The sequence below is a fragment of the Aethalodelphis obliquidens genome, unplaced genomic scaffold (genome assembly GCF_003676395.1).
Source record: "Aethalodelphis obliquidens isolate GAN/ISIS:26980383/991018 unplaced genomic scaffold, ASM367639v1 scaffold7, whole genome shotgun sequence".
NCBI lineage: Eukaryota > Metazoa > Chordata > Mammalia > Artiodactyla > Delphinidae > Aethalodelphis > Aethalodelphis obliquidens.
Genome location: NW_020837951.1, coordinates 23,657,654 through 23,674,585, shown reverse-complemented (window position 1 = coordinate 23,674,585; position 16,932 = coordinate 23,657,654). Strand labels below are relative to the sequence as shown.

Genomic DNA, 16,932 nt, shown 5'->3' with positions numbered 1-16,932 from the left:
GATGGGCATAGCCCCAGCACCGCCCTGTCCCTCCAATAGCAGCAGTAGCTGTGTGACATGAGGCAAGTCACACCACCTCTCTGAGCCTCAGTTGTACCTACCTGGCTCCTGAAAATAAATCAAATGAAGCAATGTCCCCAGGATGCCTGGGGTGACACCTGGGGCAGCACCTGGGCATCGGCTCCTGCAGTGGGTGATCCCAGGCTGCTGAGCTTTCTAAATTTCATTTTCCCTGTTTTTGCATCTTCCGCTTCTTTGTTAGCCATTTCTCCTTGGGACTGTCAGAGCCTCCACTATTTGCAATCCCCTTGGGCCCCGATAATCAATACCACTGTGTCCAAAGCAGAGTGGAAAGGTTTGTGACTCCTCAGAAGAGGACCTATAAATAGCAGTAAGAGCCACAGTCCACTGGCGTAGCAACGTCAGCTCCAGTTGCTCTCCTGGACGCTGTCCTGGCCTCTGTTCTGGGGCCCTGGCACTGCTGCCTAAGAGACTTTCAGACAAATTAAGCTGCCACGTTATAGCATAAATTTACTACTGTAGGATGAGTGCCTAAATCTGGGAGACCAAGAACCAATCTATTCAGTCATGTTATGATTTCCGACACTAAACACCATCACCATCCCTGCCCAGAGCATTAGGCCCCAGTAGAGTGCCCTTACCCAGCGGCCCTGCACAACAGCTCCTTTTTTGGCCTGCATGTTAGAATGCCCCTTAGTCCTGGTAGCTCACTCTGAGAATTTACAGGTGCACCCTAGCATGCAATGAACAGAAAGCCATACCCTTATTTCAGGGTGGGGCTGGGACAATGTTCCTGGCTTGGTTTCCCCTTCTAATGATGCCTGGCTCTTTTGAAGGCATTCACAAAATGGCCTGATGTCTTTGAGGAACATTATAACAAAATAACAATAACAAAAACAACAATAATAATTCTACCTGATCCTTTTTGTATAGCTTACAAAGCACTTGTACATTATGTCATTCAATCCCTTTACAGATGGAAAGACTGAGACCAGAGAGGTAAACAAACTTGTTAACGAACAGGAGAGTCAAAATCTGAGTCCGGGTCTTCCAGTTACAAACCCAGTGCCCTTCCCATTTTGCCAAACTGCCACTTCCTTCTTTTTTTTTTTTTTTTTTTGCAGCACGCGGGCCTCTCACTGTTGTGGCCTCTCCCGTTGAGGAGCACAGGTTCCGGATGTGCAGGCTCAGCGGCCATGGCTCACGGGCCCAGCCGCTCCGCGGCATGTGGGATCTTCCCGGACCGGGGCACAAACCCGTGTCCCCTGCATCGGCAGGCGGACTCTCAACCACTGCACCACGAGGGAAGCCCTGCCACTTCCTTCTTTTTAAGCTGAGTCCATCATCTTAAAAGTTGGCAGGCTACTTTCCTATGTGCATCTGCTACCGCTGCTGAGGGTCACACGTCCTTACATCAGTTGTATTACATGCCTTTACTATGTTTTCTCAAAGTTTATTTTGTTTGACATTAATGGGAAATGTGAGATTAAATAAAGTTAAACATGCTTCTTTATCACAGGACTTCTCAAAACCTGAATATGCTAATTTCAAGAGCAGCATTTCAGTAAGCTGCAGTGCTCAAATTTACTTAGACCAAATAACTTTTTAAAAAAGAACATCCCAGCGTCATACACTACAGAAAATGTTTAGCTAGACTTGTGCATTTCACAAAAATAGTTACTTCTGCAATAAACATGCAAATGTAAACTCTGACCATAGGCCACCTGTAGTTATGTTTTTATTTGTATTGAGTTTTTAAAAGAAGTAAAGTGTTTACCGGTAGGTAATACCAAAAAAGGAAGACATACCAGTTGGGAGTAATAGGAGGAGACCGAGACGGTAGACTCTTGGTTTCTAAATGTTCCACGGATAAAGATCTCTGCATGGCCGGGTTCCAGACCATCCCTCCGATCACTTTTTTGCAATACTGGTTATTTACAGACCTGAAAAACCAGATGTAGGTTCACTTTCTACCCTGACATATGCGACGAGAAAGAAGTGACAGCGTAAGCGAAACATGTCTACACACGCTCCCTCCCTGACGGATGACTGGTTAACACCTTGATGACCCCGGCAGAGGTTACCAGGAGTGGAGGTACACGGGTCAGAAGGGATTCCTTTCTGTCCTAGCTTTTCCTTATGTGATCTCTTCTCTTCGGGTGAAAAAATATTTTCTTGCCCTTACTACTTCAAGCAACAAAACTGCTTTCAGAATATAACCAAGCCTTACCAGATAGAAGGAATTTCAGGATTGACACTGAAACACAGTTCAAGTAACTTCCAGGAATGCTCACTTTACTCACCCTGGCATGAGTACAAACATTAACCATGCTTCCCAGTGTTCTCTGTCATCCTAGCTGGCGGAGACCGTCACTGTAAATCACTCAGAACTCTTTAAGAGCAGACCTGAGAAAATATGCTTAGACAGCAGAGTTTCAGGCCATCTTCTCTGAATGTGCCACCCCGAAGGTTACCTTCAAATTTTATTTATACCTAGAGAATTTAAATCTCAGCTCTCCAGACCCTTCAGAGAATGAATTATTTGAGAGGATGGAGTTTGAAGCCAGTTTCGGGGAAACTCAGTTCTGGCATTTCTAAATTTTAAACAATGTTTTAATGTCTCATTAAAACATTCCACGCAATTCCTTGCAGCCTAAACCATCACCCCAACAAAACACAGGACAGAAAAACCACAAGAACATAGGTAACACGAAGCACACCCTCTAGAATATCAATGTACTAATTTTCAATGGGAAGTACGGTTGTCACCCTAATCAAAATGCTCACAGAAGCATCACCACGAGAATCTACATCAGAAACCAAATTACCGTTGATTGAGAGCACATCATCGGAATGAGGGGAGCAAGCTGGTTGATTCAAAGGTTTAATGTAGCAGCTCCCCAAAGTATGCGTCACAGGTTATTAACAGGTACTCTTTGGAAAAAGAAGTGTTCCACTGTCCCATAAGCTTGGAAAATACCGAATAAGTTTCAGAGGGCCCAATATGCAAATGTATAGCGGCATCTCTAGGGGTTGGGCAAATCACGTAACCTAAGCCTCAGTTTCTCCATCTATGAAATGGAGAGAATGAGGGATGAGATTTGCCAGTATGCTGAAGCTGGTATTGGTGGTCAAGAACTGCTGACCTGTGGCCACTGAGCCACCCACCGTGTCCCAAGTGACCCCTAGTGGCAGATTAAAAACGGCTGCAAGTTCTCTGACTCTTGAACCCAGGCTGGCCTGGGACTGCTTTGACCAAGAGTAGCTGTGCCAGGTATGGGCCTAGCCTTTAAGACGACCGGCCACCTCTGCCTTCGGCTCTTGCAGTCCCAAGCCTCTGTGTAAGAAATCCAACTACCCTGTGAGAGGCCCTGAGAACACACAGAGGGGGTGGGGGTCCAGACGGGTCCAGCCTTCTGATCATTCCATCAAAGGCACCCGGTGTGGGAGAGAAGTGGTCCCGGACCCTCAGCCCGGCCCGGCCACCAGCTGCATCTCACTGAGAAACCCTAGTCTACATACTGCACGGAGAGGAACGATCATCTGGCCACACCCTTCCCGAACGCCTGACCCACAAGATCTTGAGATATAATATAATGGTTACTGCTTTAAGCCACAAAAACAGGGGTAGTTTTTCCTGCCACAATGGAGAACCAAAAAAAAAAAAATCCTCCGTGTTGGTTGCATTTTACAGATGAAGAAATTGAAGAAGCAAATTAAATTAAAACTGATGTAGGTCAGATTTTAACCCAGCCTTCTGTAAGACAGTCCAAGCTTTTAGTTGCTCTCAATGCCACTTCTCAGCTCACCGAGAGGATTAAGTCCAACTAAAGTAAATGCTACATTCCAGCAAGTTATGTTTACGGCACGTTCAGAAATAGAGCTACCGAATGTGTAAAAATACTGGACAGTATTAGAAGACAAAATCTTGGAAAATATATTTGCTCTTGGTTCATCAGAAGCTCAGAGCATTTAGCACCATAAATGTCAATACTATCACTGATACTAACAGACATTTACTACTTATTCAATTGAGAAAGCTATCAACTGATTACCATGTAATAGGAAAGCCACTGGAATAGTCTGGTACAGTCCCACATATCAGATAATGGCTCAGACAGGGGCACCATTTTTAGTAACAGCCACATCAATTAAAATAAAAATCACAAAAATAACTTTCCCAACCAATTTAGAAAATAATTTGATATGGAATTTCTGCTACATCTTATATTTAGAAGGCAAGTATTTATAATACATCTTGTATCCTACATCTTAGAATAAAAACATATACAAAAATATAAACTGCATGAGAACACACTGTAGTCTAAAAGTTTAAAATGTATAGATTTATTTACTAGTCATTAAGTATTTTAAATATCATTCCTAGGGATAATAGCACACATGGAATTGCTGTAAGGATTAAACATATAAAAAAAAAGAATGAAGCATAATGAAGTATGTGCATGGAACAAGGTAAGCACTCAGTAGTCGTCAACTGTAATTATTACTGTTACTATCTTGTGATTGCTGGATGTAGTATATGCCAAAAAGTCACCTGACTCTGGAAATCTTTATTTCTGCTCATTCGTTATTATAGAGCGTCTTATGGAATTACTGTTCAGTGGGAGAGGCTGTCTTAATGGCACCAAGATGACCCTTAGTCACAGCCTTGTGCTTCCCTTGGCGTGACATGACGGAGCTGTTCCAATGCTGGCTGCTTGGGGGCACTGAGTGTTACAGAGTTGAGCAGGCAGAAGCAAGTGACAGGAATAGGAGAAGCGCCTGCGTGTGTGGAAAGACAAACTGCGGCCCCAGCAGACTTTCACCCATGGTTCTAGACCCACCAGCAGCTCTGGCCCCAGGGCCGGGGCCCCTGGGCAAAGACGTCCCTCCCCCTGAGGATGTTTACTCCCCAGGGGTGACCAGGACATGTTTATTTCTCAGCCTAGCGTGGAGACTGTCCCTAAAGCATATACTCACTTTTTGGCGTTCCTAGAGCCCAGAGTCCAGTACTGAGACAGAACATTCTTTTCCTGAGGTAGTAGCTTCTTTGCCTGAAAGAATGTATGGTGCTCGACACAGGATTTCCATAAGTTTTTGCAAGATCGGTAATTTAACATGTTGAAGGCCACTATGTGTTCCCTGGATTCAGTCTGGGAGGAAAAACACAGTAGAGATTTCATCTACACAGATGTAGGAGCAGGGTCTCAAGCATTTTATGCCCACATCGGTGGTTATCAAGTAAGAGACAATGGACAGCAGAAAACTGGTTTCAAAATTCCTTAGGCCACAAAAACAGGGTTCTAAGAATATTCAGCAGCAGGATTTGTTAACCATCTTTATGAACGTGGTAATAAAGACGACCAGAGTCTACTCTTCATCATCATCTGTGGTCTTTCATGAACGCTTTCATTTCACACCTGCCTACATTTCTAGGTCGGATATATTTGGAGCAACCAGATAAGGGCTGTCTGATACATTCCTTTCAAAATTTAGCTCTGGGAAAAATCTCTCCCCTGAAGAAATCATCTTTCACCTATCAAATGACAGGAATCTTATAATGCTTTGGGTTTCTCTATTTGCTTTCCACAAAGAGAGTCAGATCTAGTGCTCGCTTATAATAATCATTTTGATCATTTGCTCTACCTCCATTCTACCTGAGTTCAGGTTTTCTGTTCTCATGTTAAATTACCATCCTGTGCCTTTTTACGGCACCTTGAATTTTGCATCTAGGGCTCGGGAGACCCAGATTCTAGTCCTAGTTTTCTCTGAGCTTTCGTGCTCTCAGTCCTAAGAGTTTATTGTGATGTGGAGCCATTTTAGGTACATGTTATCTTTGGAAAATTGGGAAATGACGTAGTGACAGTAAGTGAAAAATACGCAGCCTGACAAGACAGAGTGCGGTGTCGTGGGAAGAGCGGGCATCTCAGATGCATAACGACCAGTTCAAATTCCAGCTCCTCCACTTCACTAGCTGTGGGTTCTCTCACCTCTAAGTTGCTCTTCTCCATGTGGAAAACCAAACTGAGTTATCTGGAGAGCTGCAGACTCCTCCTATGAGACATATACGCAAGGCCACCGTGCATTTTAAACACATCAAGGGAAGGAACTGACCTTGCTGACTTTTATTGCTACTCTGCAGTGGGCTCGGCCAGGTGCTGTGACCAATGGCACTTCTATCTAAATCTGATGATTCCCTGAGAACTGGGCATTGTTGCATTCCTGTAACTCAGACTACAGGAGGTTAAGTAACCCGCCCAACTGGTGAGTGGAAGAGCTAGGACCTGAACCCAATGTCTCTGACTGCAAAGCAAGTGACTTCCTCAGCCAGATAAGCAGAGTGAATTACACAGAAGACTGCGGGGCCCACCGGACCCTGATGCCCACTTTCTTTCCACCGTTTGCAATGCTCTTTCTTCCCTGTTACACATACGACAAATTCCTTCACCTGCTGAAGGACTAAAAGCTGAACTGGCTAAAAGCACAAGAACCAAAGCAAGCATAGGTACAACTCACCTGTTTTTGTCGCTGATGTATAAAGAATTTCTTCCTTTTGAAAGAAATTTTTAGAATGTTCACCCTGCAAAAAAAGTAAAACACAACACAAAAGAAGCACATCAGGGAGCAGCCAGGTTGCAGCTGGCGCCTCTCGGCGTGTGTTCTCTAGTCCACGATCGCGATGGCTGGGGGCTCTCGGCTCCCTAGCCTTTGCTTCAGCGCAGGAAGGATGGCGGCCCCATCACCTCGGCCAAACCCTAAGTAGCTGACTGAAGCTGAGCGGCACATCAGGGCCCCCGGTTTATGATGTAGCTCTTAAATAACAAGGACCATGGGCAATGCGCTCTCTGCTGTCAGCTGCTCTTGTGATACTGCAGCTCTGCTAGGGCTGGTGTGTACCTGGGGAAGACAGCTGAGGGCAGTGTGGAGCAGCAGGAGGAGGACAGACAGACCTGCGTCCGCATCCCAGCTGCTTCGCAAACTTAACAGCCACTTAATAGCCGTGTGTCCAGTAGCCTCTCTATTGTTTGCATAGTAACACAATGACAGTCACCATTAACAGCCTTCTTTATACTTAAAGCTTCACAAGCAGCCCCTCTACTAAGACTTGCAATACTCCTGAAAAGTACGTATCATTATACCCAGCTTTCAGATGAGGAAACTGAGGCTGGGGGACAGCGCGTAAGTGCTCAAGATCATTCAAGCCAGGAATGCTTGGAGCCAGGATCTGAGCTTGTGCTCGCAAGTCCTCCACCATGGAGCCCTTCTGAACAGTGGGAACAGCACTGCCTTGCTCAGATTTGTCAGGATTCAAGTCTGCTGGATCCCCTGAGTTTTTAGACCAGAACTGGGCACTTGATAAAACTTCAATTAGTAACTAAGGAACTGCCCTGAAAATACAGCTCCTGCCCAGAGGAAGTTCTCTGAATCCTGGCTAATGTGCCGCCCAGGAAGGATTCCTTAACTCCAACACCTGCCTTGTGTTGTTTTATCCAGGTTTCACACGGTATCCCAAACCATAGGGTGACTGGGGAAGAAGGGGATGCTGATAAAAACCAAACTAATTTTCCCAAGTACTGAATCTGGATTAATTGTACAGGTCAGAGGTAAAAACTTGGGAGAAAGTCTCTGTCCCTTCTTTAGAAAGAAAAGTTTAAAATTAGAGGTACCATTACTTTTGTTCAGCATATTTTTAAAGCACGATTCAGAAAATAATTAGAACCGGTTTGCACTTACCAAGGATAGAAACTTGTGCAAATATATTTTCGGTACACAGCGATGCCCACAGAAGCAATTCCAATCATTAGATCTAAACTGTGCAGATCCTGTAAAAAGGAAGATCTCAGATTCACAGCGTGTTACTGTCATGCTTATGCCCTCCGGTAACTTAAGCACCCACGCTTTTATAAATAGCACTACATGTAAGCTCCAAAAGGAAAATTACAGAAAACAGGCAAAAATCTCCTCTTAACAGATACTTAAGATCCAAGTACTTAGCACCAAATTCTTCTAAGGTGAAAATACATTGCCTGACAGCAACACCTGGGTTCTGCCAGTTTACAAAGTTACCACCAGGCAACCTCACTCATTCCACAGAATCATAGAAATGAACATTTGCCTTTACATCTTCAACGATTAGTATCAGACACCATATCGAAATCAGAAAAGCCTCGTCCCCCCCACAGCTTTAAACAAATCTCAACTCCCATCACTGAGAAGGCTTTAGCTATTAATATGAAGTGTAGAACTGCTGATTCTAAACCCAATGAAAAATAAAATATGGCTTATAAGTCCAATATAGTCAACATTTATTAAGAGCCCATGTGCTAGGCATTGCCATAGATAATGAAGGTAATAAAAGGAAGATACAGCGACTACAAGACGTAGTCCATTAAATCCATTTGAGAATGAAAATTTTAAAATAAACAGTGCCTTCCCTTGAGTCATCTATATCCCTACTTACCCAATCAGATACTCGTAATTTTAAAGAAGGGGCAGAGTTACCATTGGATGTGAACCTTAGGTTTGCCACTTACTAGCTGTGTTGGTCTGGGCTACTGGCCTCAGTTTTTCCTTTTGTACAATAAGGATTGTCGCACCCACCTCAAAGAGTTTTATCAAGCTGAACTTAGAGAATATAAGAACGTATTGGTATGCAGTAGGTATAAAAAACGTTCATCCCCTTCACCTCTCAAGAGATAGTGGGACAAATCATTTATGAACAGTGATGTGAACACGGGGGGTTGGAGAAACTGGCCAAAGCAAACACTGCTTACCCGTTGTGGAAAGTCCAGAGAGTAATCACTGTTGGGCACCCAACTGAAATCACACGCTTAAAGCAAAACCGAACTGGCAAGTTGAAAACCAGGGTTGCATTAAACGTGATACTTGGGATCAGAATATAGGGAAATATTAAGCAGGTGGGACAGAAAATTAGCAAACAAAATAAAAATCAAGTGCAGAATGAGGAAATAAGTGAATGCTTTGTGTGGGCCAGTGACATGGGTCTCAAATCTCCTGGTTCTGTGGTCACCACGGTAGCATGGATAGTCACTGTTCGCTCAGTTCCCGTGCCCATCTCCAAACCTCCCAGCTTGCGGAGCAGGACTGTATGATTAGCTGATGAACAGCTTTGCTCAACAGTTCATTGGCTGATGAACAACGAGCAGAAGTGATGAGTCCCCTCCGGGCCGAATCATTTAAGAGCTGGTGTGCAGCCCTCCAACTTCCCCTTCCCTTGGGACAAGCATGAGGCCACATGTGAAGATGGTGAAGCCACCAGACGGAAGCAGCCTAGGCTGCTGAATCACTGCACGGAGGAGTGCTGCCCTGGAGAGCCACCGGGACCCGTACAGCCTTTGAACTACTGAGAAATAAGCTCTGTGATATCAAGTTACTGATTTTCAGGGGGCTTTGGTTGATGCAGCTCAGCCAAGGGTAACCCAACTCCCTCTGATACCACGGGGGTGTCAGGCAGACAGGTAATCAACTGGCGTCAGGACCTTCATGAGACCCTGGGGGTGGGGGGAGCACAGATCAACTCAGGCAGATGTAAAACCCACTTCACCATTGAAGAAAGGGCTCCACAACATTCTACCAGACAAAACAGTATTTGCAAGTGGAATAAAAATTAAGTCAAGTCCCAAAGTTGATGTTTTGTAAGATCCGTGTCTTTTTCCTACTTTATTACCTATGTTATATCCTGTACACTGCACAGTTAGGGGATTGAAGTAAGAGAAAAGAAATGAAAGTGTTTCTATGAATTGCAAAAATATTATTTAAATGTAAACTTTGGTAATTTACTCAACTTCCCTGAGCCTCAGTTTTCTCACCTGTAAAATGGGGTGATTAGAACACATTTCCCAAGGCTGCTATAATCTTTAAATGAGACCTTATGGTCACATATGAAAGCTTCTGGAACAATGGCTAGTATGGACTACGTGTTCAACCAATATTTGCTTCCTCTGGATATGATGTGGCCCAATTACAGGTAGAAAATGTAAAGGTCAGATGCCAATTAGACAGTGCTGGGGTCACACGCTGAAGCCATTACTTATGTGCTACCTGACCTTTGATAAGTCCCTGAGTATCAGTTTCTCCATCTGTAAAATGGAGGAAATGACAACACTTACCTCATGGCATTACAGTGGGAAATAAATAGGGACTGTGTCTGGCAGTTAGAAACGGCTCAGCAGATGATAGATATTCATCAGTTTTATTTAAAAAGTCACAACCAATTCAAAATACTTGATTTTCATAAACATGCCATCCTAACAGAAAACTATCATATCTGAGCACATAATTAGCTCTAATTTGAGCAGCACTGAGATTAACTAGTAGAAACCTGGCTCATTAAAGAGCCACTTGGAAAACAGAACTCTATACATTTTTCACCTCTTTAACCATGAGATGGTCTTACAAAAATTACTTGTTTCTAACCCCCGTGACCCCCGCAAAAGTAAAACGTCTTCAAGTAGGACAGCAAACACGAAAAAATCCAAGTGGATAAAGAACCCGCAAAACTCAGTATTACTTTATAAGCCTTTCAGGTACCATTAAAAAAAAAAAAAAAAAGGTCTTTTTATTATACTGGAAAAGAGATAGTTTCAAAGAAGCTTTCAGATGTTCAGAAATTTAAAAATCACTTTGGAACTACGCCATGCTGCGGGTACCTACCCTACCACTGTGCAGCTCCACTCCATAGAAGTCGAGGGTCCGGGCTATGTTGATAAAGCAGGATTCCGCTTCTGACTGCTTCAGCCCACTGCAAAGGCAGACAGAAGATGCAGACTTCACCCAGTAAACAGAATCTTAACCCCGATTTTTAAAATTAGTAAAAATCTAAAAATATTGATACCATTGCTATAAGGTTATTAAATGCCTCATGTTATTCATCTTAAACAATCAAACCCCAAATGCTAGCAAACCACGTTTTTCTTCTTGTCCACTGAATATGACTTCATCTAGCCCTCTCGTTCCTCTATTAAAAACTACCTCACATTTAGTAGGTTCTCAATATTCAGAGATAAAGACTGTCACCTTCTGGAATTCCCACCCTACCTTTTCCAAGTCCCTAAAGTAGTACGTGCTCTTTAGGTCTTTCTGCCTTTATCTATCCTTTTAGCAGCAGCCTCAAACTTCCAAACGTCACTGTACTATTTTAGGATGCTGGCTCCTGCCTGGACAGCAATTCTGGGAGAGGATTGTCAGTGCCTTTTTGAAGGGACACTGGTTGCTTAGGCCTTTGTTTCTATGGCCTTCCTGAGAATGTAAGGTCCCTTGAGACCTGGCCTTCTCGGTCAGGGTGGCCCTTATTTGACCTGGACTGAATGGAGCCACTGCAGCTTTAAGTGAAAGGAGGCAAGGGAAGAGGAGGCCAGAATCGGGCGAATCTGCGGGAGTGGAGGCTTGGCCCGAGGCAGCTGCGGAAGGGTGGTGCTCCCTTCTGGAAGGAAGGTGGTTTTCCCAACTGAACCCAGAGAGGATGGGGATTCACCCAGCCTGTCAGCACGTATGTCTGTCTGCCTGTCTATTCAAAACCACCTGAAGGAACGGCTCGTTTCATTAAATATGGGAACCTGTTAAAAGGTTTGCCTGGTAGGGTCAATCTGTGGGGCAGTCAGATTTAAAATGGGCATTTCCTCCAGGAACTAACGGATTTCAGTGACATCCTGAAAAACAACGCAGCAAATTATCCTGGACTCTCATAGGATTTCACACTTTACAGAAATGCTCGTAACGCCAGATATATTTGCCATCATAAGAGCTCAAAGGTTCACAAACCCCCGACATCTTGAAAGAGGATTCATAAGCAAAAGCAAGAGAAGACAACATCAAACCCAAAAGGGGACACGAGGTCTGACAGTGCCCGACCTGAGTTCCCAAAGTAGGTCATCCGCCCCGCCTCTCACCTGTGCTGCTCATGGAGCGCCTCCACCTTCGCTAAAAAGTCCTCATTCTGATCCGGTATGAACTGACTATCAGAAAGATAGCCCGGAGGATGAATGGAAGAATCATGGTCTCCAAAATGAGCTATCAAGACAGAATGAGGGAAAAGCACCTTTTCAACGTGGTCTGTATTTACAAGCACCTGTAGCATCAACAGAGAAGATTTCTAAATCAAATGACTCCTTCTCTGTCTCAAGGGCAGGGGCTGGGGAAATCTTTGGTCATGCAAGGGAAGGAGAGGAGTGAGGTAGTTGCTTAGGTGAATTTCATCCCAAAGTTGAAAAGTCAGATGCAAGGGGATCTTTCTTTACATCTACTCAGCCTGGGGCTCACCCTCCTCAACTGCCACCACACACAAGGGCTGCTCTTTGAGATCTGCGCTGTAATGAAGGGATCTGTGTCCTCCTTACACTGTTCCTTGAGGGCTGGGAGTGGATCAGACTCATCTTTCGGGCCTTGTGCCCAGGCACGGCACATAGTAGCTGCTCGGGTGTTTGGAACTCACCTGCAGAGAGGCTACTGCAAAGTTCTGTTTTGGAAGGGGAAAAGGGCAGAAAGCCAAGTGACCTACACATACAGACTTGGTCATGGGTGGACCACAGGCCATGAAGGCCAGCCAAATGTGGCTAAGCTGTGAACAGGAGTGTCGAGGCCGTATGAGGTAAGCACAAGTGTGGCGTACAGGTGAGTTTGTGCATGGTGAAGTGTACGACAATGCATTTACAGGAAGTAATTTAGATGCCCCGACGCTGGGTCCCCGATGAAGAAAGCCCAAGAAAGCCTTAGAATCGCCTCATCCAAACTCTGCATGTTGAAGGAGAACGTGAGGTCCAGAGATGAGAAGGGACCTACCCCTATCACAGAGCTATTTTTCAGCAGTCAAGACCAGAACCTGGCTAGCGCTCCCACCATTCTACCAGCCTGCCTGCCACGCCTGCGGGCTACTGCTGGCCATTTGCGGATGACAGTGGTCATGTCCCCAGGCGACAACCAAATGCTGCAAATGACTTTCTTGAGCCTCAAGGCAGAGTCCTGTTAAATTTTACACTGTTGGTTGCATCAGCTCATGGAGATCTTCTTGGATCTTGACTTGGTCATCCATCATATTAACGAACAGTCCTAACCCCTGTGCCTTTCTGCAAACATGAACAGCAAGGTTCTCTTTTTAGTCAAGTCACTGACAAATGTCTGAACTTAACACAAGACCACCAAGTGAACCTCCCTGTAGTGTGGTTGTCCCTGGAAATCTTAAGTCGGCTACTCTGCAATGAGCTGTGTTAACCACTAGGGGGAAACAAAGTTAAATAGTCTTTGGAAACCATCTGCAAAGCACAGGGTGGTTTCCACGTTGTATTCAATGAACAATGACATTATCCCACTAGATGCTCTTGATAACCTAGCGACAGGCCTTACTTTTATCCCCATTAAACAGATAAGGAAATGGAGACTCAAGGAAGGAACCTGCCCACTGCTGCTCAGGCTGGTAACGTGGAGCCTAGACCCTGATCACAGTTCATCTTCTTTATCTACTTACCACACAACATGCCCTGAACTCCAGAGTAACACGCTTTTCTCTTTGTGGGGAAGCAACACATGAGAAAGCTAATTATAGCAGAAAGAAAAGGAAATAAACACTTATGTGGGAAATACCTTGTCTTTTAAGTCCCATACATTCTTCTGGCTAATATTTTATATTTTGCAGGACAGAGTGTATGTCTCAGGTACTCAAATGTATGGCACATCAAGCTGTTCTGTTGGGAAAGCCCTTATTTGTTATTCATCTAACTCCAACGTGATCTTGGAGGCTCTTCTTAAGGGGTCATCACTAGGAAGCTTTTCTACACTACCTCCCCCTGCACCCTCCTTCCCCCTCCAAGGAGAACAAAGTGCATCCTCTGTGCTCATCCTCACTGCCAGCATCAGTTGGTCCATATCTGCCTGCAGGCTGCAGACCCTTTGCAGAGAGCAGCTGTGCTCTATCTGTGCAACCTGAGGCTACTGCAGAATCCACACGTGGCAGACGCTCAGAGGCCATTATAGAACAAATATGTATTTTCAAAAACTTCATTCCTGAGGACTTCCCTGGTGGCGCAGTGGTTAAGAATCTGCCTGCAAATGCAGGGGACACGGGTTTGATCCCTCGTCTGGGAAGATCCCACATGCTGCGGAGCAACTAAGTCCGTGCGCCACAACTACTGAGCCTGCGCCACAACTACTGAAGCCTGCGCCACAACTACTGAAGCCACACGCCTAGAGCCCGTGCTCCGCGACAAAGAGAAGCCACCTCGATAAAAAGCCCGCGCACCTCAACGAAGAGTAGCCCCCCACTCGCCACAACTGGAGAAAGCCCACGTGCAGCAACAAAAGACCCAGTGCAGCCAAAAAAAATAAAAACAACTTCACTCTCGGGACTTCCCTGATGGCGCAGTGGTTAAGAATCCGCCTGCCAATGCAGGGGACACGGGTTCGATTCCTGGTCTGGGAAGATCCTACATGCCGCGGAGCAACTAAGCCTGCGCGCCACAACTACTGAAGCCCGCGTGCCTAGAGCCCGTGCTCCGCAACAAAGAGAAGCCACCGCAATGAGAAGCCTGCACACCGCAACGAAGAGTAGCCCCCGCTCGCCGCAACTAGAGAAAGCCCACACGCAGCAATGAAGACTCAACACAGCCAAAAATAACTAATAAATAAATAAATGTATTTTTAAAAAAACCCTTCATTCTTTGACCCTCATAGACCTTGACAGGTCACCAGCAATCTTCCACCATCAAGTGCTTTCAGGTTCTTTACTCACAGATCACTTTACTTTTTATCTGGTAAGAAAATGTGCTTTGTTTTGGCTTCACTGGCTACTGGTAGGTTTGTCTTCATATCAGATGTCCCTCTGGGACAATGTGGCAAACCGTATCAGATAAAATTTAGGCTTACTCTTATTTTTCTTTTTTTTTTTACTTTTTGGCCACGCCCTGTGGCATGTGGGCTCTTAGTTCCCTAACCATGGATCAAACCACCGCCCCCTGCATTGGAAGCACGGCGTCTTAACCACTGGACCGCCAGGTAAGTCCCTAGGCTTAATCTTTGATCCAGCTATTTCATATCCAAGAATTAATCTTATAGAAATATATGCACAGAAGTATGGAAAAGTGTGTGTAGGTATATGTTTGAGGGTGGAGGAATAAGAAATTTCTACTTAAAACTGCTCGCCTGACAACCTATGATATTATTAGCATGATAGTCACACTAATGTTTCTACTGCAGCTAGCCTGGACTTTTTAGGTGCTCGTAACTTCCTTTAGCCCCCATTCTATCAGTCCTTTGCAGAGGGAAACCTGACTATTGAAGCTTAGGAATTTTATTTGGTACTCTGAATAGTTTGTTTACAACAGGCCGTTCTTTAGACAGCTTTCTTCTGGGCACAAATTATAGCACGAGTTAAACAACACTTGCCACGAGCCAGGCATATTCTAAGACCTTTAAGTATATTTCATCTTCACTCAAACCTATGATTAGATATTATTATCACCTCCACTTGACCGATGAAGCTGAGGCCTGAAGAGGCTCAAGGTCAGGTAGGTGTAAGTGGAAGAGACAAGACCCAGGTACTATGGCTTCAGCCTGTGCTCTCACTGACTCAGTCAACAGCGATGGTCCACTAAAGAGTTTCTACTTATCACCTTCAGAGGTGATACTTGAACCAAGCAGTCATATTCCAAGTTGTCATAATCGCCAGCATCACCTCCATCTTACATGTGAAAAAACTGAGATTCAGAGAGGTAACACCATGTTAGAAGCAGAAGGAGAGCCAGATTTAAATGGAGTTTGCATCCAAAGCTATGTCCTTTCTAGTGTTCCTGGCCTTCAAACCTGAAGCTTTAGATGTGAGCACCAAACTTGCTCTGAGATGTAGGAAAACTCACTCTCCTCCGCTGATCAGCCCGGCAGCGATGGAGTCCACTGGGTCTAGTGACTACTAAGAATACAGCTGACTGGTGACCATGCCATTTCCTATGTGGATGTGACATGGCCAGGCCTGTTCCAGATGTATTATAGGGAGAGGGGAACTTTCAGATCCACCCAAGCTCGTCACTGTGCCATCTCTCCTGAGTCTCCCATTGGGGAGAAGGAGATGTAGGTTATACAGGGAGATGAACACTGGGTCTTGTCTTACTAGTGAGCAGGGCCACTGCTAAAGGTCTCTCTTCTACTTCCTGGTATCATGCAGCCACCTTGCCCTTCACCCCTCCCATGTCTGTTCTTTGCTCCTGGGGAACAGGCAGGCTTAAGGCCACATCAGGAATCCCTGTCAGCATTCTCTTGCTATTTTGCCTCTTCTGAGACCAAAGCAGAGGGAGGAGTTCAGCCAGTGCCTGCCAAGACCAGTCCACCGAGCTCTCTTAACTCCCCACCATGCAGTCGGCCAAGAGGGGAACGAGCCCAGGTGGCGTGGGGCTCACAGGAAGTCTCGAGCAGCTCTGCACGAGTTCTAGTTGGTTACTGCACTGGCCTCACACAGCCAGTTAACTATAAATTGATATTTTACCTTCCATCTGGCTATGCACCCTGTCCTCGGACACAGCCGGCACCTACCACGGGGCCTCACGTGGAACATATTCTAATAATATTTTGGTGACTGAAGAAGTGGATTCTTACTTCAGCATAAACAGGCCTTGATGGAAAATTCCATCTGGACTTTCCATCCCACATGGCAGCCACTAGCCACACAGAGCTACTGAGCACTTGAAATGCGGCTAGTCCAAGTTGAGATGTGCTGAAGTGTAAAATCTGGACTAGTTTTCAAAGACTCAGTATGAAAACAACGTAAAATATCAAAATTTTTACATATTAAAATAATATTTTAGATATATTAATACAATGTATTTCATTTTACTTTAACATGGCTACCAGAAAGCTTAAAGTTACACATGAAGCTCCCATTGTATTTCTATTGGGCACTGCTGCTCCAGG

General features: G+C 45.0%; 1 protein-coding gene across 11 annotated transcripts in view; it reads right to left on the bottom strand.

The window, feature by feature from the left end:
- Window positions 1-16,932, bottom strand: part of PTPN3 (protein tyrosine phosphatase non-receptor type 3) — a 145,271-nt gene that overhangs the window by 42,448 nt on the left and 85,891 nt on the right. For all 11 annotated transcript variants that reach the window (XM_027105264.1, XM_027105263.1, XM_027105261.1 and 8 more), the window contains 6 exons: window positions 11,931-12,051; window positions 10,696-10,783; window positions 7,756-7,844; window positions 6,538-6,601; window positions 5,002-5,174; window positions 1,830-1,964 (listed from right to left, as the gene is read on the bottom strand). In XM_027105264.1, coding sequence (XP_026961065.1) covers window positions 1,830-1,964; window positions 5,002-5,174; window positions 6,538-6,601; window positions 7,756-7,844; window positions 10,696-10,783; window positions 11,931-12,051 — 670 coding nt within the window. The remainder of the gene's footprint in view (window positions 1-1,829; window positions 1,965-5,001; window positions 5,175-6,537; window positions 6,602-7,755; window positions 7,845-10,695; window positions 10,784-11,930; window positions 12,052-16,932) is intronic.